Source organism: Narcine bancroftii, chromosome 4 (assembly GCF_036971445.1).
Source record: "Narcine bancroftii isolate sNarBan1 chromosome 4, sNarBan1.hap1, whole genome shotgun sequence".
NCBI lineage: Eukaryota > Metazoa > Chordata > Chondrichthyes > Torpediniformes > Narcinidae > Narcine > Narcine bancroftii.
The window spans coordinates 18,970,766-18,993,860 of record NC_091472.1 but is presented as its reverse complement, the minus strand read 5'-3'; the positions used below and the strand labels follow the sequence as shown (position 1 = coordinate 18,993,860).

The following is a 23,095-nucleotide window of genomic DNA, read 5'->3' as shown; positions in this document are numbered from 1 at the left end:
GAATAAACTCAATCCAGAAATGATCTTAACTTTGAAATTTTATCTGTAAGTTCATGCTGCTTCTTCAATTAAAATTATTTTCCTTTTGCAAAATTAAAAAATCTATTTAACTTCAGAATGTTGACAAATTGTGATTGAAGTTTGCTATAAAGGAAGCTATTTATTGAGATATTTTGAATTAATTTCCCATGAGCATATATTAGCCATTTACACCTCCCTATAATGGTTTATTTCCAGTCAGGATTAATAATCTCTGGATCTGCACATATGAGATCCAAATTGTGTTGGAAAAACTAATTTGATTAACTGGATAATGAAATGTCCTGTAAAACACCTGATATCTGGCACATAAGGGGATTAGTCAGTAAATTTTCTGGTTGTTTGAGATTGAGTAATGCGTGGATTGGTGATCTAATGATGAGGTACACAATTTTAAACTTCTGTATTTTTCACGTATTTCCACATTTATGTTTTGCTGGTTGCCTGAATCTGCCAATTCCTTGAATTCCAGATAACAGGGGTTTTACTTTCGTTGAACAATCTTAATTATTGTATTTGATGGCATACAAGACCCACTCATTTTAGCAGGGAATGTTAAGAATTTTTAATATGTATTTACGGGTAAGCATTTAATGTTACTGAAATATGTAGCTACAGTATAGCATAAAAAAACCTTGGACAAAACATGCAACTCGCACAACAGGAAAAATAATAATTTCTGCTGCTGTAATTTACAAGAGAAAATAAAAGCAGCTTAGCTAAAGCAGAAAACATTTTATATAAACAAACCGCGCTGTTGGTCTCCACGCTGGACCCACTGCCCTACTCTCTCCCGGGTGGGGGGGGGGCGGAGCGTGGCAGTGGGATCAGTGTGAGGACCGACAGCGAGCTGCTGGGAGAGAGCGGGACTAATGCAGGGATTTGCAGCGGGCCGTCGGGAGAGTCTCCCAACAGCCCGTCACCAGCCCCCACATTGATCCCCCACCCTGCTTCTTCCCCACCCTGCTTCTTCCCCACCCCCCTTCCCAGGACAGCCCCCAATAATAGATGGTGGTGATACTAGAGAGCCACACAGTTAAAATGATCACGGTCAGTGTTACTCACCAATATCACACTAATTTCAACTTCATATGTACTATAAGACTCTGGTGATATTTTTGAGCCATTTTTGGGGGGGGGGGGAGTGAATTTTATATGCCATCAAATACGGTAATATGTTTAGAGTTTAATTGGTGCCAAAACTTGCTCTTAAATATCAATATAATCAATCTTCTTGAGTATTGTTTCTAAGGGATCTGAAGTTGAGTACTTCCAAAAAAAGTGAATTCTAGAGATTGGAAATTAAAGAAAATGCAAAAAAATATTCAGCTTGGGCTTCTTCTGTAGAGAGATGCAGCAACACTCTTTCATCCTGGAAGGAACATTAATACGTTCTGAGTATCTTGAGCATGTTCTGTTGTTATCAATAATTTAATTGCATTTAGTCTGCACTGCTGGAGCTAATGTAACGGCAGCACTGCCGCTGGTGCAGACCTCAGAGAATGAAGACGCAGCGCTGTTCCAAACATATCGACTGCCCTATCCTGATGCCGGAGGCTCCATATGGGCTTTAAACAGCCCTGTTAAAGGAGCCATCATAGTAATAAGTAAAATCCTGCAACCACGAGATCTGTGCCCAAGATGGCAGGTACTAGAAACACAGAGAATACTCCCATTAAGGAGAGGCATGGGAGACGACCCTACAGGATAGTGAGCAAGGCATCAGACCAGCAAGGGGCACAACGGCTGAGGGACTCACACAGGCTATTGATGGCTTGCAGTTGGGGGATCCACTTGGGCAGCAGGCTGCTGGACACTGGGTAATGGGAACAAGGAATCGGAGCCAGAATTCGAGACATTGCTGAGGGCAAGAGGGGCTCCTGAAGAACCTCTGGTGTTGTAGGCTTCCTGATCACTTTGAATGTTTGGATCCGGAGCTCAGGTTCCCAATGAATCAAATGGGTGTGTGTGCGGCTGCAGAGGCTACAGAATTGCTGGAGGAAAATTTACAGACACTCAGTTTCTCTGAAAGGACTCTCATGAAAATGAGAGTCCAAGACTTGTATTCGTGAAATATTATTTACTTATTTGTCCTGCATGTATATTGTTTGTCTAAATGTGTGTTATGGCTGGTTGTGTGTCTGCATGTTTTACACCGAGGACCAGAGAAGGCTGTTTCATTGGGATCTACATGTGCAATCAGATGACAGTAAACTTGATTCTCTTTTGCTTCTCTTTCTTCCTTACTGTGAGGGATGCTGGTGGCCACTTCTTGCACAAGTTAACGTATATCATTTTTGTTACATTTTAAATGTATTATTGTGACAATAATAGGAACCTTGAACTCCTGCAAATAGTTTGAGGTGACTTTTGTTCTGGAAATGTAGGATACAGTTGCCCTCGTAGTGAGTATTTCTGACCTCTATCTTGCTCACTTAGGTTATTAGAGTCTATGCGACAGCTGAAGACACCTGCAACCAAGAAAGCAGAGCCCATTCGTTATACACAAACTAAGGCTGATTCTTCTTGGATGACAACCAGTCCTTTGCAGTTACATACTGTCAATGGAGGCTACCGTGGGGGCATTTCCAAGGCATCAGAACTTAAACTTTTGCAAACACCCCCTGTGGTGAAGGTATTTAACTTCTAAATACTTCTTGGACAGACTATATTGCATTTTTTAACTTTTAGTTTAAGAAAAATCCCCAAGCATATTTGTAGTCTTTGATGTACCTCCATTATGGAAATTTGTCAGGAAAAGAAATAACACAAGGAATATATTCTCAACCATTGAAATAAGTTGCTTCTAATTTAAATATGTTATATGCATTGCTTCTCATAGTATTACTATAATAAGTAGTATTTTGATTTTCAGAGGTTTGTGGAATGGTTTTAATGGCAAAGTGTAATAATCAAATCTGGTGTGCAATGGTAATGTTTAAAAAAAATCTGTTTTTCCTTTTTAGAAAGCAAGAGCATTTATGTCTACAGAAGCCACTTTTGCCAATTTTACTCCTCAATCCATCTTGCGATCCAACCTTCGCTCCACACCCTTGGCATCACCATGTGCATCACCAAGTAGATCTTCAACTCCTCCATTTCATTCTAAAGGGACCAAAATTTCTTTTGTGACAGAGAAACCAATTATTCGATGGACTAATGGGGTATGTTCTTTGTGGCATAGCTTTTGAAAGCTTTCAGATTTTTGACTGGTATTACAGTGAATATGGGCATGGTTGCATACTGGAAGAATATACAGAGATTTGGGCTCTTAACCTTACAACAGGCTTAATCGCACCAAGGCAGCTAGGGAATTAACATTGAAGTGGTAAAATCTGGGATAGTGTATAGAAACGTATATACATCAAAGTGTTTGTGAAATGGCTAAATTGGTCGGTGTGGGGAGGGGGAAGCTTTGCTTTGGTTGGTTGATTCTCAGGTAATCTCTGAAATGGCCCAGTAAACAACTCTGTTCAGTGCCAATTAGAAAATTATAGTATAACCTCTCTGGGAGAACATGCAAACTCCTTACAGATAGTGCCAGATTTGAACCTGGGTTGCTGGAACTGTAATAGTACAGTGCCATCCATGTGTGGGTCAAGGGTCTGGCAGATGGAGTACAACACTGGTAAATATGAGATCTATTTTGGAAGGAAAAGTAGTAAATTGGACCATTGTTCAAATGGTTAAAAAATTGCAGCATGCTTTTGTGCAGAGACCTGGGATGTGAATTACAAAAGGTTAGTTTGCAAGTGCAGCTGGTAAAAGCACATACAGAAAGGCAAATTGATGTTGGCCTTCCTTGTGAGAAAAAAGTTGAATTTAACAGCAGGCAGGATCTGCTATAACACTGCAAAGTACTGGTGAGGCTGCACATGGAGAATTGTGGCCGCCATACTGGAGGAAGTGCAAAGGAGGCTCAATAGATTGTCTCTGGAAATTAGGGTATTTGCTTTGAGGAGAGACTGAGTAGCCTGGGACTACACTTATTGGAATTTAGAAGGATGAGGAAGGATATTTTAGAAATAAAGAAAATTGTGAAAGGAATAGCGAAGATAGCAGGGAGATGGCAAGTGAGAATAGAACTAGGGGACGTAGGGACAAGATTTAGAGCAGGGAGATGGCAAGTGAGAATAGAACTAGGGGACGTAGGGACAAGATTTGGAGAAGTAGGTTTAAGACCAAGGAGGAACTGGTACCTTCAGCAAGCCAGTTCTGAATCCACACGGCCAAGGCTTCATGGATCCCGAATGAGTCTCTCATGAGGGGCCTTGTCAAATGCCTTACTAAAATTCATACAAACTACATCTTCCATCCTACCTTCAAACAACTTAATTCGGCTTGTGAGCCACGACCTCCCCTCTCAAAATGTCGTAACACCGTCACAGCACCATCAACTCTGATTCAAATCCAATGGTGTCTGCATGGATTTTGTATGCTCTCTCTGTGTCTGCATGGATTTCTTCCGGGTTCTCTTCCACTCTTCAAAAATATGTACAGAGCTTGTAGGTTAATTGGTGTATTTGGGGTACACAGGAAAATGTATGATGCTTGTATATCAGAATTAACTAAGATATTTTTAAACAAAAAGAATGATCCTTTTGAAAGGAAGTAGCTCTAAACCATTAGGTGAAAATGTCAGCAAGCTACAGTAGAACTCCGATTATCCGAAATCCTCAGTTATCCGAAATTTTTTGGACCGGGAAGTGATGTCCATTCGAAGCTCCGAAAATCAGAAATCCTCATTTATCCGAAAAATTTCAAAGCCGAAATGACATTATTTCACCTCCAAACAATTTTTGATAAAAAGATATCCGGAACAATCAAAAATCCTCAATTATCTGAATTTTTTTCTGAGTCCAACTAATGTCACAGGTTGAAAAAAATTTTGAAAAACCTCTGAGTAGAATTTCGAGTTTTTGGTGTTGGATTTATCTGATTTTGTTCAGCTTGTTTTCTTGGTGAGAATTAAACATTATTTCATGCTTATAATTTGTTTTTTGTTTCAACACTGTTCCAAGTGAATTGCTGTTGCTACTGGGCTGTTTTTTAAAAATTACCAATTATCTGAAAATATCGTTTATCCAAAATATGCCTGGTCCCGATCATTTCAGATAATTGGAGTTGTAATTAGTCAATACCTTTTAGTGTTCTGATTGTGGCATCTATTTTGAAATGAGTATTGAGTTCATTTCTGAAATGTGTTACTAAGTTTCTGAGGATGATTGGGGAGATTGACGGGGGCCCCAAATAGTTTTGTGGCACTTTCAAAAGTAAAAGTTGTGACCATCTTGCTGAGCTCTGTCCTATGTGCCTGCTGTTATTGGTAATGGGTTGAATGAAATTGTGGTCAAGGAGACACTTACAAAGGGAGCTTGGCTATTGATTATTTCTTTCCCCCTTTGATAACTCCGCAGCCATTTCATAAGTTCTACATAGAGTAGCTTTCAAAAAATACTCTGTATGGTCTAGTCTTTCAAAATAATTTCACACTGAGCAAAAGTGTAATAGAATTTATAAACTGCAATACACAGAAGTGCTCGAGAAACTCAGCAGGTTGCACAGCATCTACAAGAAGTAAAGATTAACCAATGGATCAGGTCTGAGCCCTTCATGGTATGAGCAAAAAGCAACCAGATGCCTCAATAAAAAGGTGAGGAAGGGGCAAGGGAAGGAGCACAGGCTAATATGTGGGAGAGTATAAGAGGAGAAAAAGAAATGAGGAAGGGATGGGTTTTGGGGAGATGGAGGAAAGGAGACAAAGGGATTGGGATAGAGATACTTGAGGAAGGGGTGTAACAGAAACTGGTCCAGTAAATGTTAATGCTGTCTGTTTGGAGAGTGCCCAGTCAAAATATTAGGTGGTGTTCCTCAGTTTGGCAGTGAACGAGGCCATGGATGAGCATGTTGGTGTGGGGTTGGTTTGTGGAATTAAAATGGTCGGTCACTGGAATTTCCCTTTATTGTTGTGTTGATTTTCATAAGGAGGCAGCCTATTAGTTAATTTATTTTAATGACATTTTCCTTTAAAATCAAGGATGAATTACAATTGCCACCTTCATCATCTAAACAGATCCCACGCACACCATCTATTGAATCATGGCCTTCAACTACAGACAATCAGGTCACAAGTGAATTAACCCCAGATGATGAAGTACTCTTTGGACGAGTGAAAATGGTTGATCTTTCTAGAACTGACAAAGATGCTAATAAAGATGACGTGGATAGCTCTGGGAAAACAGAAGACTGGTCCATGGAGGAATATGTGGATGCTGCAGAGTCCCTGGATAGAGGGGACATATCCAAGGAAATGGGAAAAACGGTTTCTGCGGACGAATTGGTCTTGCATGAGGAGAGAATCTTAAGTTGTGATGCTATTTCTGTAAATGTCACAGATGGGCACATGACAGGTGAAATTTCTCAGCCTAATAACAAGGAAGTGACTGAAAATGAACTGTGCCACGTCGATAATGGACCAACCTTTCAATGTGAAGAAGGTATGTTTTTGCCAAAATTTGTTGTTTTATTTTGGCACATCAATCTCCTGCTATACATGTTGATGCTTGTTTGTAATTATGCAACGTTGCAAGAGACAGTTATATTCATTAAAGAGGCCTCTCTGCATAAATAATGAACTTGTATCCCTGCTGAAGGTAAGAAGGAGTAATCTATTAAGACTTTGTTATTTGCCGATTAGTTTTAGGGTGTTGCTGTGTACAGTAGGCCCTCTTGGTTAGAAGAGGGAATTGGTGTTTCCTCAATTCCTTCCTTGGACTGAATTTTAACACAGGAAAATTTAGTAACTGCTATACACTCTCTATTGATAGTTTTGGACGTTGACAAGAATGAAAGAATGTGCCCATCAGTAACTGATACTGCACCATTCATCTGCTCAAATAATGAAGAAGCAGTTCTGCCGATGCATAACCTGGAATCTTCTAATGAGAGGTATGATTGCAATAATTTTACATTTAACTTTTGCATTACTTGGAATACAAAATTTGCCCAGTATTTTTTGTTGTTACTGACTCTTAATTGCAGGGATGAAAATTCTCCCAAGTCTAAAACTACTTGCTCTACAATTATTAGATTCTGACCTTGAAAATGGATTTGTTTCCCTTCTCTGCCCTTGTATCCATTGTATGTGGGGTTCATCCAGACAGTGAGCATTATTTGTCTGTTTGTACAACTTGGCTATAGTTTGTCTGACTGCTCAATACACCAGGCTTAATAATAGTTCCCAAGAACTCTTTGAAAGAGGAGGCCAGTGACATAATCTGACAGAAGTATGTGGGGTCTAGAAGGAGCACTTTGAAGCCAGTGGTTGCAGAAAGAGTGCAGTACTTGACTCCCCTCATTAATTACCTTTTTACCAGAGCATGACCTACAAGATGAACCAGTTAATCCATGAACTGCTGCCACATTTGACTTTCCATCATACGAACTGGCGTTCAATCTCTTTTTCAATGTTACGCTGATTGATAAAATAGTCCTCATGCTTTTAGAAAGAATTAAATTAAGTGGAATTTTTTTTAAATTTTCTGTCTGGAAGAATCTCCTGTATTTTTTAAAATTCAAGAATGTAAATGGACTGAAGTGTCAATTTTCATCTGTATGACTATGGACCCAGAAGAATTTATGAACTGAATCATGAATTGAATGCAACAAACTTCTGGGAAAGTGGAAATGAGAAGATTCTGTTCCCATGCAGTTTTCTCTGAAAATTTAGCCAAGATGTGTGTTGAGGTTTAAAATTGCCAGTCTGATTTCTTAAGGTATTTTAGATCAAAACAAGGGTACTCTATAGTGGTAGAACATTGCAACATTAACGATGTTAACAGAACAATTAGAACGCAGAGTATACTTGATCAACATCTTTTAAGTTAAGAACTGAATGAGGTGATTTCAGGTGTGGATTATAAATGGAGATAATAACCCATAATGGGGAAAATGTTTTATACAGGATGATTAGAATGTAAGGGGAAATGAGATGAGTACATAAGGGAATAAAAAATATGCAAAGTGGGTGCGATGAATACTTGCATGTTGAAAACATGTTTCTGGCTATGATGTGGGAGAAAATGTGCATATAAATACTAGCGTTAACAAATTAGGTTAAAAGACCACTTTCTGCACTGTTGATTCTGTTCTATCTGTTTGAATATGCAGTGAGAAAATGGATCCAGAAAGGCAAGAAGACCAATTGTTATCTCAGGTAGCTGAGGAAAATGAAAGAGTAATCCAGAGTGAAGACCTACGATACCCATCCACAACAGATGCTGTTCGTATGTATCCTAGCTTCTCTTCAGTTTAAAATTTCCATCTCCACCAAAATCCCTGTTACCCAGAATTCAACCAACCAGCCCAAAAAAATTGCTGATTTAAAAAAAATACAGGTTTTAAATTGGCACCCTCTTGCAGTTAATTTGCCAATCAGGCAATGTGCAATCTTAAGCAATCGGAATATTCACTTATCTGGCATCTGCCAATCCCTATAGGTGCCAGAGGGGTTTACTGTAGTTTAAATAAAACCAGCTTACTTCTGCAGGTGAGCTAGCTTTTCTTTCAAATTGATTTTAATGCAGCATCTGGAGTCAACAGGTTTATTTACCAAGAAACATCTGAAAATAACAAATGGATTTATCTATGAAATCCAAATGAGCCACATATCTTCCAAACAAAAATGTGTGTAAAATGTCATAAACCAAACTGCCTGAATTGTTGTCTTTAACCTTCTGTGAACTAGTATTGTGTACTTGTAGATTGCAGAATGCCCTTGAAAGATCATGATTTATTAACATGAGCAAGAGGCATGAATATCTAGCTGTTTTTCTTGTTTAAAGAGTTTCTTAAATACTTTGCATATTGGTCACATTTTAAGTATTTTTTTTCTTTATAGTATTTACTTCATTTCAGGATTGTTAATGTCGTCTCATAATAAGCAGTCAACTTCCTTTAATTCATTTTATTATGTTAGTTAGACACTATCCAGATAACTTGACAATTTGTCATTATAGCATAAAATTGAGGGAAATAGATGCAGTTATCAGAAATATCTTTTCAACATATTCATCAGGCAGCAGGAGGCCTTTTGACAAATGTTTACGTCAAATGAGCATGTCAAACCTAATCCTAAAACACTTATCTCTCTTCCTTTAAATTATATTTGCTCTTAAAACAATCTTTCTTGGAGAAAGACAACTACATTTTCCCCAGGAACAAAAGGGTTATCCATGGACAACATCCACTTTGCATATATTTCACGTTTAACAAGCCATTTAAACTAAATACAAATTTAAAAACAATTGCTGTAATGGCAATCCATTTTAGTTGCCATTCTAAATATTGAATGACTGCAAGTACAATTACAAACATATAATCCACTTTAATATCTGTTTCTCTGGGTGACTTTCAGTCACAGTTCTAGCCGGTATATAAATGTGCTGAGTGTACCTGCATTTTGGGAATCCAGAGCTTTTCTCCTTGCTTGTTGTAAAGCTAATCAAACAATATGTTCAGCACAGTATAACTTTTCCTGCTGTGGAAGGAATCTATGTTGTCAATACCTCTAAAAGCCCCATTTTAATTTATTTATCCCTCCTGTCTTCATTATCTCTCTTCTTCCCCCCCCCCCCCCCATTTCAAAGTATTGTTCATCACTCCTCAAATATAAAAATCCTGGTTTAATGGTTATGTTGGTTGAGGGTGGGCAAACAAAAATGTTATTGGTGCATTTAGTCACCATTTTGCTGAAGTTCTGTTCTCCTTGAGGTCTAAAATACCATTGCCTATTGCTTCAAATTAGACTTTACGATTGCTGATCCACACTAGTGCCCAATTAAGCAATACATCAATTTAAAAATTCTTTGCACTTTTTCTATGGTCTTACCTGACCATATTTTACAAGTGTCCTTCACCAATTCTGGACTCTGCATATCCCTAAATTTAATAAGCCTTTCAGCTGTCAAAGCCAAGTGTACTCATTTTTGCCTTGAATACAACATTCCTCTTTTCCCACTCCACCCAAAAAAAACTGAGGTGGTTTTAAAACTGAATTAAGAGGAAATGCCCCCAAGTTGAATTGATCAAAAGCATTTGCAAGTGCAGATTTTTCAGTATCTTGATTTTTGAGACATGAGAACGATTATTATTTCAGTGTTTGACGCATCATTATAATTGCTTTAAAATCCCATTAAACATGATGTGGCAATGTCTCCACTAGCTGGGTAAGAGTAGTGAAGTAGGTTTTCGTACTGTGGTTGCACCCTACTTGGAGAACCACTTTTTGGTTCTCAGTAGGCATTTTCAGGTGGCCAATTGCCCCGCATGTAAAGCCGCATGTTTAGGCAATATGCGGCTGTTTTGAGGCCACCTGAATGTGCAGGAGGCGCTCTTGAGGCGAGCTACGTAACCCTCCTCCGAGAGGCATAATCAGCTCAGCTCAGTGGCTCCCCCAGCCACCTGAATGCATCTGGCTGAAAGCGGATGTTAAAGGGTCAGGCTGCTGGTCACAGCTGACACTGGGCAGGAGCTGGAGTGCGCTCAGAGCCGCATCCTGTGCAGCTGTGTCCTTCAGGTGGCCAGTGTTGTGTTTTAAACGCTGCCACCTGAATGGCAATTTAAAGGGCCACTTCTGCTTCTTCAGGCACATTCTTAGCGTAGAATGCACCTGAAAAAGCCTAGTGTCATATCTTGGAAGTTGTTGAGCCAAACGATGTTAACTTATGAGGGCAAATTGCCCAGTGGTAAACCATTTTAATTCCACACACCATTCCTACACCAGCATGCACTGCCAAACCGAGGCTACCCACATGTTGGAGGAACAATGCCATCTGGACGTTCTCCAACCAGACAGCATTAACATTGACTTCTCCAGTTTCTGTTAAACCACTCCCCTGAGTCTATTCCTATCTCAATCCCTGTGTCTCCTTTATACCAGCTCCCTGCCCCTTTCCCTCTCCATTTGGAGAACTACCCCTTCCCATATTACTTTCCATTTTTTTTCTCTTCTACCCTCCCACCTATGATGTCTTGTCTGCTAGCCTGTTCTCCTCTACCTACATTTTTTATTCGGGTGCCTATCTGCTTTATTCTCACACCTTAATGAAGGGCGCAGGCCTGAAATGTTGATTGCCCTTCCTATAGATGCTGCATGACCTGCTGAGTTTCTCCAATACTTTTGTGTATGGCTCTACATGGATTAAGATGGTATTCCTTTGAGCATAGAAGAGCTAGAGGTCATCAAATTGATCTGTTTTTAAAAAATGATGAAAATTAATTGTGTAGAAAGAAATTATTTCCTTTGACAGGGCTGAGAATATAGATTCTAACTTTAAAATGGGAGCTGGGTTAGTTGCTGAAACCAAATCTTCAGGTGAGATGGTGGAAATATTGAGACTAATGCTTAATGGTGCTCCTTCCCCTGCCCCTTCTTCCCTCCTCCCCCCCCCCCCCCATTATTTTATTCAGGCCTGCTTTTTTTTCTCATCCCTTGATGAAGGGCTTAGCATGAAATGTTGGTTATATTATCTTTACCTCCTATTACCTGCTGAGTTCCTCTGGCATTTTTACGACAATCACAGCATCTGCAGACTTTTTTTTATTTCACTAATAGTTTAATGTTGGGTAAAACATTAAGGGATGCAGAATCGAGGTGGGATGGGGTTCACAAGGGATTAAACAGAGACCACCTTAAAACATGCATAATGTTATATAGTTCCTGATGCAGCTCAGGCGGAACGGAGAGTGCAATGCTGTTAAGGTGCCAGCGATTGGGCTGGGATACGAATCCCATGTTGTCTGTAAGGGTTTGTACGTTCTTCCGTGTCTGCATGGGTTTTCCCCAGGAGCTCTGGTTTCCTTCCACCATTTGAAACATACCGTGGCTTGTAGGTTAATTGGGTAGCAGGGCTTGTGGCCAAAATAGCTTGTCATGGTGCTGTATGTCTAAATTAAATTTTAAAAATTAAATATCAACTGGTTTACCAGTTAAAAGGAAAAGATCTGAACTTTGGTTATGAAAGGCTGTAATTACAATTATAGCATAGAAACAGCCCAACTTGGCCCTTCTGGTCCATGCCGAACATTTACTCCCACCTAAACCCACTGACCTACACTCAACCTGTAACCCTCCATTCCTTTCCCCTCCATATACATATCCAGATTCTCCTTAATGCTAATATCAAGCCTACCTCTGCCACTTCATCTGGAAGCTTATTCCACACACCCACCACTCTCTTAGCAAAGAAGACCTCCCCTCATGTTTCTTTTAAACTTTTGCCCCCTAACTCTGACTCATGTCCTCTCATTTGTATCTCTCCCTTAAAGGAAAAAGCCTCTCCACATTAATTCAATCCATACGCCTAGTGATTTTAAATACCTCAATCAAATCCCCTCTCAACCTTCTACGCTCCAAAGAATAAAGATCTAACTTATTTAACCTTTCCCTATAACTAAGACTGTGTAATCCTGGCAACATTCTAGTAAATCTTATCTGCACTCTCTCCAATTTGTTGATTTCTTTCCTATACTTTGGTGACCAAAAGATGGAATATCTGAACATGCTTATCAACTTTTGAGAGTTGATACTCCAAGTTTAGCCTCACCAATGCCTTGTACAATTTTAACATAACATCCCAGCTCCTATACTCTGATTTATAAAGGCCAACATACCATAAGCTTTCTTCATTACCCTATCCACATGTAACTCACCTTCAGGGGACTATGTACCATTATTCCTAGATCCCTCTGTTCTACTACACTCTTCAATGCCCCACCATTCACCACATATGTCCTATTTTGATTAGCCCTGCCAAAACGTAACACCCCACACTTATCTGCATTAAACTCCACCTGCCAGCTTTGAAACCCTTCTTCACTATCCACAGCTCCACCTATCTTAGTATCATCCACATATTTACTAATCCAATTTACCACCCCATCATCCAGATCATTAATGTATATGACAAGTAGTAATGGACCCAATACTGAACCTTGACAAAACAGTTATCTATCACTACTCCTCTGGCATCTCCCATTCAACTATTGTTGAATGCAATTTACTACTTCAATGTTAATACTAATGATTGAACCTTCCTAAATAACCTTCCCTGAGGAACCTTATCAAAGGCCTTACTGAAGTCCATTTCTACAACATCCACTGTTTTATCCTCATCAATTTTCTTAGTAACCTCCTCAAAAAATTCAAAAAGGTTTGTCAAACATGATCTTCTCCTCACAAATCCATGTTGACTGTTACTAATCAAACATAGTTCATTATGTTTCAAGCACAGTCCACACTGACAAATTTGATTACGGCGACTTTCATACTGCTTCATAACTCTCAAAAGTTGATAAGCATGTTCAGATATTCCATCTCAAAAGATTACAGCATGAAATAAATTCTGTTCATTTCAAAAAATATAATTGTTCTCATTATATTATCCTGATAAACCTTGATATCAGTAAACCAGTTGATGGAAAGTTACCTTCTTCCATCTGGTCTCTGAAATGCACCCAAAATTATTAACATTCAACAGCTGACTTCAGTGACACAAATTATTCAACATTCATTTTGTTGCAGGAACAGACATTGTTCTTTTGTCATCTGATGGTAGCATTTATACATAAGAGCATAGAACAAGCCCTTTGCCTGATTCACCCAAGTTGGCAACCCATTTATCTGATTGGAGGTCTGTTTTTTCAATTTGTGCCTTTTGAATGTTCTTGCACTGATCTTTTTTATTTAATTCCTTAATTTAGAACTTCAGAGGTTATCCATAATAAAAGATGTGTGCTATTATTTTTCTCTCCTTGATGCATTGAAGTATTGAAACAGCATGCAATTTTGTTTTCTATGGTGGTGGAATAAAGGGGTTCTGTGGGAATTGTGAAGGTAGAAGACTTCACAACAGTCTACATTTATAAAGGGCTCCTTTTGACATATTGAATAAAATGGTTGCCTAATGTGGAGAATAAACAAAACTGTTTAATCCTCTGAGCTCTAAAGACAAGATTTATACAATACCTTTTTATTTTATATTGAAATACAAGGAAAATGTAACTGATAATTTTTTTCTCTTTATTTTTTTGCCAGCTTTGATCATAGTTGATGATGAGGACATTATTGAAAAAGAGACAAGAAATGAGAAAATGGAATTAGCATTATCAGGATATGAAGAAAGTGATATTAAAGTGATGGACGATATTGCTGAATGTACACAGGATGAGTCGATAGCAGTTTCACTTCCAGAAAATACTCAGCTTTTACAGGTAATGTGAACAATACACTCTAGTTCTCACTCGAATGCTGCTACAGAATATATTTTCTTACTTCCAATTTGTGTAAATGCACAAGGTGCTTCTCAGTAATTTAGCAAAAAAAATGTAGGCCTCAAATTACTTCAAAAATCACTTTCCAATCTGCTGACATGTAATTATCTTTTGTCTTGGATTTTGTATTTCTGGATTATTGAAGGTTCACATCAAAGACACAGTGGCCAGTTTTACAGTTTTGGTGACATGGACCTCTGATTAGCATAAAGGAACAACTTTTGAACAAATTATAACTGTGCCCTATGCCCTGCTGTGAAAGCATTCCATCCTTTGCTCTTTAATGTTTGTAGGTTTTCAAGATTGTAACTACTTCTAGGTCCATTTTTATGACATTATACTCCAAAAATATCATCTGAACACATTGCTACCAATTAACTATTTCCATTCATGGACAGGTACCAATCCCATTTACTTTTCAGATTAGCTTCCACCATAAATGTGGCTTTTGAAGTGCAAAGATTTTAAGTGAAATCAGGTCATAATTAATATAGATTTCTGTGATTTTTTAAAAATTTTAATTGGTATTGGGCTTTTCATTGAATGATGCCCTTCAACTCAATCATTCAGCATAATGCCTCATTTATTTTGATCAGATCTACGCTGTTAATCATGAGGGTAAAATTTTAAATTGTTCTTCAGTTTTTCTGCATTGCCGTAAACATTAAATGTGAAAACTTTGTGCTAAGGATTGCCTGAAATCCTCAAATTTTCTTTCGCTTTTGAACCAAATTTTATTTAAATCCTATTTTCTTCAGTGCATGTTGCTTATTTAAATCTACCTTTGAATATCTATCTGGATATCCTTTTTGTTAGGATTTCCACCACTGTGCTCGCCTCCCTTTCAGACCAAAAAGTAAACTCCAGTTCAGTGCTTTCCCACAACGTTTTACTCGCGTCTAACCATGTCGTGGCCAAGTTTATTGCTTCTTGTTTCGAGAAGGTGCTTTTTTAAAAATTTAGACATACAACATGGTCACAGGTCCTTCTGGCTCACGAGTCCATGCTGCCTGATAACGCCCAATTATCCGACAACCCCCCGATACATTTGAACAGTGGAAGGAAACTGGAGCCCCAAGAGAAGCCCACGCAGACATGGGGAGAACATACAAACTTCTTACAGAGAGCGCGGGATTTGAACCCCAGTCTTGATTGCTGGCACTTTCACGGCGTTGCGCTAACTGTGTCACAACAAATCTGGTGTTATTGTTGCAAGGTGGATCTACTCTTGAGGTGTGATTTCAACTTCCACCTCATTTGAAGCAATTTCAGGCAAATACCAAAATGAAGCTTTTTGAACAGTGGGGCTGAGAGACTTTTATAAAGTTCTTGCTCAGGGCAAATCTATCAATTAATCTTTCCTATTTTCAAAATTGCTTTTATCTGTCAATGAAGGTTGCACTGTTCTTTGAGAAAAATAGCATAAATGGGTAAAACAGCATTATCTTCAAATTTGTTATCCATTTGTGAGGAGTATTTAAAATAGATCACTAATTCTCTTTAAACATGGATTATGCATGCTGTGTCAACATCTGCTTAAAAGAATGACTACAGCAATTTTATTTATGATTACAGGATGTCAGTGAAGGACTCGAACTTGATGCTCAAGGAGAAGAGTCTTGCTCAGTGGTGTCCATCGAACTGAAACTGCATGAACCAGTTCTATTTCAAACAGTTATGCATGTTGATGACCTTCCAGACCAATCCAATGACAAAGCTAAAGTTCTGAGTGAGGCTGAAAGGGATGGCGTTCTGGTCAGAGAATACCATAACATTGAAGACAACTTCACTTTCGCATTGGAAAATGGTGATGAAGATAAAGATACGGAACAGCTAATGCCGACAGAGATTAATCAAAAGCCTGCTTTTGTGAACAAAGGGGAAACAATTTTGTTAGACTCACTGAAAACTAAAATGAGTGAATCTATTAAAAAGACTCCAGAGAATAATGTTTTTGACAATGAAGAACAGCTTTGTTCAAAGAACAATTCTTTTGTTCTTCAACAATTGGAAGATGAATATAAGTTTGCTGATTCAGTATTTTGTGTGCCTGATCCAATTAGAGTAGACATCACAAATTCAATGGAGGTTGTTGAGGAGGGTCAATCAATAGATAATTCATTGGAGGTCCTTAAAGGGGGTCAATCCATGGATAATTCAACGGAGGTCCTTAAAGGGGGTCAATCCATGGATAATTCAACGGAGGTCCTTAAAGGAGGTCAATCCATGGATAATTCACCGGAGGCCCTGAAAGGGGGTCAATCCACGGATAATTCAATGGAGGTCCTTAAAGGAGGTCAATCCACGGATAATTCACCGGAGGTCCTTAAAGGGGGTCAATCCACAGATAATTCAATGGAGGTCCTTAAAGAGGGTCAATCCATGGATAATTCACCGGTCCTTAAAGGGGGTCAATCCACGGATAATTCAACGGTCCTTAAAGGGGGTCAATCCACAGATAATTCAATGGAGGTCCTTAAAGGGGGTCAATCCACAGATAATGCAACGGAGGTCCTTAAAGGGGATCAACCAATAGATAATTCAATGGAGGCCCTTAAAGAGGGTCAATCCACGGATAATTCAATGGAGGTCCTTAAAGAGGGTCAATCCACGGATAATTCAACGGAGGCCCTTAAAGGGGGTCAATCCACGGATAATGCAACGGAGATCCTTAAAGGGGGTCAATCCACGGATAATGCAACGGAGGTCCTTAAAGGGGGTCAATCCACAGATAATGCAACGGAGGTCCTTAAAGGGGGTCAATCCACAGATAATTCAACGGAGGTCCTTAAAGGGGGTCAATCCACAGATAATTCAACGGAGGTCCTTAAAGAGGGTCAATCCACAGATATTTCAACGGAGGTCCTTAAAGGGGGTCAATCCACAGATAATTCAGTGGAGCTCCATAAAGGGGGTCGATCCGCAGATGATTCAGTGGTGGCCCTTGAAAGGGGTCAATCTACGGATGACTTAGCGGCAGTCCTTGAAGGTGAAAAGTCTGAAATGTTAAAGCTTCCTGTGCAGGTCGATACTGGAATAATAAAGCAGGGAAGTGGCTTGTATAAGAGAGAGGCAAAAAAGGAAACAAAAACAGACACGGTTGAGGATGTTAATAGAAACGTTATGCAGGCGAAACAAATGGAGTCTGTGGCAATGTCAACAAGGTCCTTTAAAGGAAATAGGAATAAAGTGGGTGAAATCAGTTCCATGGATCATGAGGAACTGGTATTTGTGGAAATACAGAAAGTTAAACCAACCACAGAAATGCCTGCAAAACCAAGGAGGAGTACCAGAAGAATTGTTACAGGGATAAATGAAGTTGTGAAAAATAGTTTGGAGGAGCAGAAAGGGATGCAACTTTATCAAAAATCCGACTCTATCCATATCTCTACAAGGTCTACTAGAAAAACAATCACTCACAGACCACATGACACAGAAACCAATTTGCTTGATACCAATATGCCTGTCTTGAGATCTAAGAGAAAAAGTGCGGCTGTCAGAGCAGATGCAGAACACGTCTTGGACAACTCTTTGAAAACACCAAGACAACAACCAGAAGTTACTTCTATTTCTCAGCGGTCTTCCAGACAAAAAAGAAGGAAACTTTCTGAAGTTGATGCTCTGCTCAACAATCCCATTTCAGTGCTAGAGATTAATGAACACATACCTGTGGTACCTACACCCAGCAGACTTACAAGAAGTAGGGCCAAAGATGCCCACCTTGTGGCACTAGAAAATATTGCAGAATTGACTTCAAATGTGGCGATTACCTTGCCTGTTAAAGCTGAGATGACAAGAAGGGGGCAGCCTGTCACAAGCAAAGAAACACCAAAGTCCAAGGTCAAAGATAATATTGTGGATGATAGGCAAGAGGAACAGCTTACGGTAACTTTCACCCATAAACCAGCCAGGAGAAAACCTGGTAAAGATTCAGAATCACATGCGATCATTTTAGCCCAAGAGGATTCTTATTCTTTCTCTCCTCCTCTCACAAGATCCTCAAGAAAGTCAAAAGGTAATTATGTCTCAAAATCTGAAGTTATTCATATTCTAATTTAATACGTAGCATTGTAAGCACGTCTGTTTTGGCTGTTTTCTTCATGTCTCAAATGGATACCATGGCCTTAAATTATAATTAAGAAATGTGTTCTGTTGATTTACAGAAATTATTTAACAGTACATGATATTAATGCATGCTTTCTCAATGGTACCCATGATTCACTGTGTTGCTGTAATGTTCCAGGTTTCCCTCAACATTATGTTGCCTTTCTTATCATTGTCTAAAATTTGCAAACAAGCATTATTGCCTTTAACATTAATGCCTAAGGACAGCATGCGATGATTCTACACTTCCTTTTCCAGCAAAGGGTATGGAATAGAGAATTGAACTTTAACAGCAAGATGGCTGATTGGAAAAATTACATCAAACCATTGTGTCCTTCTGATTCAGAAGCCCTGTGAAGCTTGGATATCCTATCACAAAAGTAAAGCCATTTGAGAGCTGGAAAACAGATTCTTATTTGTATGACTGAGAAATAAAGTTAACATAGAATTCAGGACTTTTCATTTTTGCTCTTAATTCCTTACTATTTGGCTCTTGTTGCTTGGTACCTGTAAAGATCAAGGAAACATGTCTTATCAGTAGTTCCAGCGTTTCTGGCAATAGTTCAGATTTCCAGCATCTTCAGTATTTTATTTTCCATTTCTGAAAGGTAGTAAGGGATGATAGTCCACATGTAATTTTATAACGAGCAATTACCTTTCCTGCTTTAAGACACAGTAGCCAATACACCTGATGAAACTTTGCTACAATTCTTTTGCACATTAGTGAGTGAGGGTAAAGTAGAGCAGAGTCTAATTTTCTAAGTCTTATTATAAAGAAACTAAGACTTTAAAGTGTCCCATTACGGTTCAAGATTTTCACATAACACCTTCTGGATATGTGCTTTGTGAGATTTTGAAATTGAGCTTTACATGTGTGTTAATTGTTTTGAGCTTTTCAGAGCTTATCATATTGTTAAATGTATTTGCATTTTTCATGGGCCATTGATACATTAACGAATTTTGTTTCTAATCTTCTCATTAATAGTTGAAAAGACCACGCTACAAGATCCCACTGTGCAGCAGCCAGAGTTTACTTTTTCTACTCCTCTAACAAGATCTAGAAGACCCAACAAAACACCCTTGCAGGTAATGAAAAGGGGTTAACAAATAACATTTTAATATCTAATTTAACAAAATTATATTAAAGGTTAGGGAAGAAAAATAATCAGAGAGACTAAGGGCAGTTTTCTGGGTAAACGAGTAGGTTGGGCAAGAATGCATTAAAGGATTTGCCTTTGGGCTTTGTTTTTCATTGCTGACTTGTATGCTCGATAAACAACTTATGCATATGGGTTACCTCATTTTTTTCACTGCCCATTATTTTATACCCAGCAAAAACTATTATTGAGTGATTAATTGAGTTGTAACAAGAAAGAGCAAATGGTTTGCTATGTTTGTAGATGTTTTTAATGTATTTTTGCTTAAAGATGAGACCAATTTAAAATTTTTGTGTGCTTCAGGATTTGGATATTTTGAAGGATGCTGTGCCAAAAATAAAAGTGGTTAGAAAAGGAGAAGAGGGGAAAAGTAAACAAGAGGAGAAAATACATACCAGACACAGAACCACAAGACTTCGAGTGAAGAAGAGTCCCAGGTAGTTTATATTTGCAGGGATAGGAAGGGTGGTGCTTGCAGGTCTGCACAGTCAGACAAGAGACACTGAGGCTTATCGTTTCTCTTGCTGATATTAAAAACTGCCGTGTGTTGCTTTTGTCTTGACAGAGTAACCAAAAAGGGTTCCTGGACAGCACCACCTGTGGAAATTGAATTTCTTTCTCCTTTAGCAAGTCCTTTGTCTTCGTTATCCAATCAAGGAAAAGGAACAGATGATGCTGGGTGCGTAGAGCATAAGATGACACTTCGTCATAAGAGGAGCAAAATGAACCCAGTGTTTCGAAAGCCAGTTACACGCCGGAAAGTGAACAGACACAAATAAGACATTTTACAGTTTTATCAATTTAATACTTGGATGCAGTTTATATATAAGAGTTATACAGTATACAGAACTGTGAAATTTCTGAAGTTCATCTAATTTTCGGAAAATAATTTATATAAATTATTTTAACATTTCATGAACAAATGGTCTGTAAGGGGAACGTAGCTCCATATGGAGTATTGTAACTGCTTTTTTTGTTTTTAGGCAAATGTTTCACAATTTAATTTTGTAATGAATCTTCATACATTTTATTAACATATATAAAATTAAATGTAAATATTTTTGACATTTTAGGGGAGTTATAAATAAAATGTATACATGGCAGTTTGATATGTTTTCCATTTTTGTGATGGATAATTTTACCAATGGGGTAAATGGTACCGTATATGCAGTTTAACACCTTTAAAGTTTGTTTTTATAATTATTTTAGACACTATAAGATTGTCAATAATCTGAGGCAAGGTTCAGTGTTCTTAGCTATCTTAAGCTACCATACATCATTCAGTTTAGTTAAAAAAGAACCAGATATAATTGGCATTTAATCTTGTATCTCTCTACTAAATGTAGAGAATTGCCTCCAGTTTAGTAAGCTGATTCCATCGATAATCATTGCTTCAACTCTGTTTGGATCCAGTGCTTCTAAAATGGCAGCAGATATTTTGTACAGTTTCCAATATTCATCCAACTAAAATTACTTTGGATACAGGAACAAATGGTCCCTATGGGAGCAGAAGCAGGCGATTCCATCTTCAATTAATTTTAATTGAGGGGTGGAAAATATTTTGCATTGACAATACTTTCCCTCTGAAGCAAGGGCTTTTCCGTTCCCTTAAGATAGCCAAGTGCCAATTTTTGAAATCTCGCCTGGTATATTTGTAACATACTAATTTTGTGTCATATGACGCTGCATTGCGTTAGTTACTTTTGTCACAAAGCTTGTATCATGTTTCTTTTTTTTCATCAAGATATACTTGCCGTGCTGCTACAAATCACACAACAAACTGAGATAGCTCAGCAAATACTGGTAAGCCAGGCAAATTTTCAAAAAATAAAAAGATTGCTGACATTTCTCACTACAGTGGATTCCTCTTATTCTCTTTGTCTATGTTTATTGTCATTCATGTAACTTTCAATATAGGTGAGCACAATGTCATGGGCCAAATGGCCTGGACTAAGCTGTAATGTTCTTTTTTTTTTAAAATGGTGGAGTTGGTAGTGACTAGAGAGCAGATTCACAACATTGCTTCAAAGGATTCAACTGCTCGCTTGGTTCTAATCCCAATGGCTTTGTACAGACTTTAAAAGTCCTGTTAAAGGAGCCAATTATGTTTGTAAATAAGATCTTGCAATTGTGGAGTCTTTGCCCAAGATGGTGGTGCCTGTGCTTGACAGCAACCACAGGGGGTTGCAGACTCCAGTGGACCAGTGTAGGGGACCAGAAATGGGGAGAAACACCCCTGTTGAGAGGGACACCCCTGTTGAGAGGGAGAAGCCGAGGGGATGACCTTGCGGAACTGTCATCCACAGCGGACCAGAGAGGAGCTCAGTGGCCCACAGAGGCTCGAGCGACTTGCGGTCAGGGGCCCACGTGGGCTGCTGGGCACTGGTTCACCAGCTTTCAGAACAAACAACTCTAGATTTAAAGAGGGTGCCTTGGACAAGAAGAGCTCGCGAAGGACCTCAGGTGCTGAAGACTTTTGATTGTTTCGGAGGTTTGGATCCGGAGATCAGGTTGCCGACGGATCGAACAAGAGTCTGTGAGGCTGCAAAGGTTGCAGGAAAATCCACAAACACACTACTCTGAAGAGACCCTATTTTGCTTCTCATGCTCTCTAAGGGACGACACTAATGGTGACTCTGTCTTACGGCAGGCAGAAGGTAATTTCATGTTCTGTACTATTGTGTGACAATAAAGGAACTTTGGAGAATTGTGTACAACTATTCAGTTACCTGAGAGACCAGTGTCATCAAGTTTCAGGTTTACTGTTTCATTATTATTTTATCAATCTGAATAATGCAGTTTCATACAAATTGCAGATTTTTTAAAAAAATGCAAATGTGAAATGCAACTCCTCCTCAAACCCTCTTTAAATGGGACGTTTCCTGAGGTATTCAGCTTTCTAAATGTTGGCCTGCTTCCAGTCAATTCCTTCCCCTACTCCGACCCAAATGCTACATTTGACACCAGGCTACCGTTCCTGATTCTCTTTCCTCCTCGCAGTCGTGCACAACCACAGAGCCTCAGCAGAAAGGTGAACAGTTCTTTAAAAATGCACCATTAGCATGCTGAATGCTGAAATAAACATCAGAGCGAACCAACCAGCTGGGCCATTGCATTGTTGGTTTCTGTGGAAATGTAAATAAAGGAAGAATAAGGCCAAATATGGACAGCGTGAGAGTGGCCGTCCGTGTTCGAGCTTTTAACCAGGTGAGTGAGGGTTATATCCAATATTGTGAATTTTTCAAGTGATTTAACTTGAGTTATTTGAGAACCTATGATGTTTAAAACATTTTGTCACAAAATATTTCTGTCCCAAAATATAATGGCATTGTTTGAGTCAGGAATGTACATTCCTCAGTTAAGAATTAAATTGAACAACATGGAGAAATATAATTTAATATTTTCCCATAATGAAGTGACCAGTCCTATTGCTCTTGTACAGCTCCAATGAAGGGTGCCACACT

At 38.8% G+C, this 23,095-nt stretch overlaps 2 protein-coding genes across 14 annotated transcripts in view; both read left to right on the top strand.

Moving 5' to 3' along the window:
• Nucleotides 1-21,486, top strand: part of ahctf1 (AT hook containing transcription factor 1) — a 131,527-nt gene extending 110,041 nt beyond the window's left edge. For 7 of the 8 annotated variants that reach the window (XM_069930874.1, XM_069930876.1, XM_069930872.1 and 4 more), the window contains 10 exons: nucleotides 2,479-2,674; nucleotides 3,006-3,203; nucleotides 6,077-6,536; nucleotides 6,867-6,987; nucleotides 8,209-8,324; nucleotides 14,135-14,310; nucleotides 15,946-18,385; nucleotides 19,460-19,560; nucleotides 19,935-20,068; nucleotides 20,197-21,486. In XM_069930874.1, the coding sequence (XP_069786975.1) occupies nucleotides 2,479-2,674; nucleotides 3,006-3,203; nucleotides 6,077-6,536; nucleotides 6,867-6,987; nucleotides 8,209-8,324; nucleotides 14,135-14,310; nucleotides 15,946-18,385; nucleotides 19,460-19,560; nucleotides 19,935-20,068; nucleotides 20,197-20,410 (4,156 nt within the window). In that variant the 3' untranslated portion in view covers nucleotides 20,411-21,486. The remainder of the gene's footprint in view (nucleotides 1-2,478; nucleotides 2,675-3,005; nucleotides 3,204-6,076; nucleotides 6,537-6,866; nucleotides 6,988-8,208; nucleotides 8,325-14,134; nucleotides 14,311-15,945; nucleotides 18,386-19,459; nucleotides 19,561-19,934; nucleotides 20,069-20,196) is intronic. The other variant, XM_069930875.1, reaches the window with a different exon arrangement.
• A 1,108-nt stretch (nucleotides 21,487-22,594) lies between these two features.
• kif28 (kinesin family member 28) overlaps nucleotides 22,595-23,095 on the top strand; it is a 51,156-nt gene continuing 50,655 nt past the window's right edge. For 3 of the 6 annotated variants that reach the window (XM_069930883.1, XM_069930884.1, XM_069930885.1), the window contains exon 1: nucleotides 22,597-22,838. In XM_069930883.1, the coding sequence (XP_069786984.1) occupies nucleotides 22,794-22,838 (45 nt within the window). In that variant the 5' untranslated portion in view covers nucleotides 22,597-22,793. Of the gene's footprint in view, nucleotides 22,839-23,095 lie in introns of all 6 variants that reach the window. The other 3 variants (XM_069930882.1, XM_069930881.1, XM_069930888.1) reach the window with 2 other exon arrangements.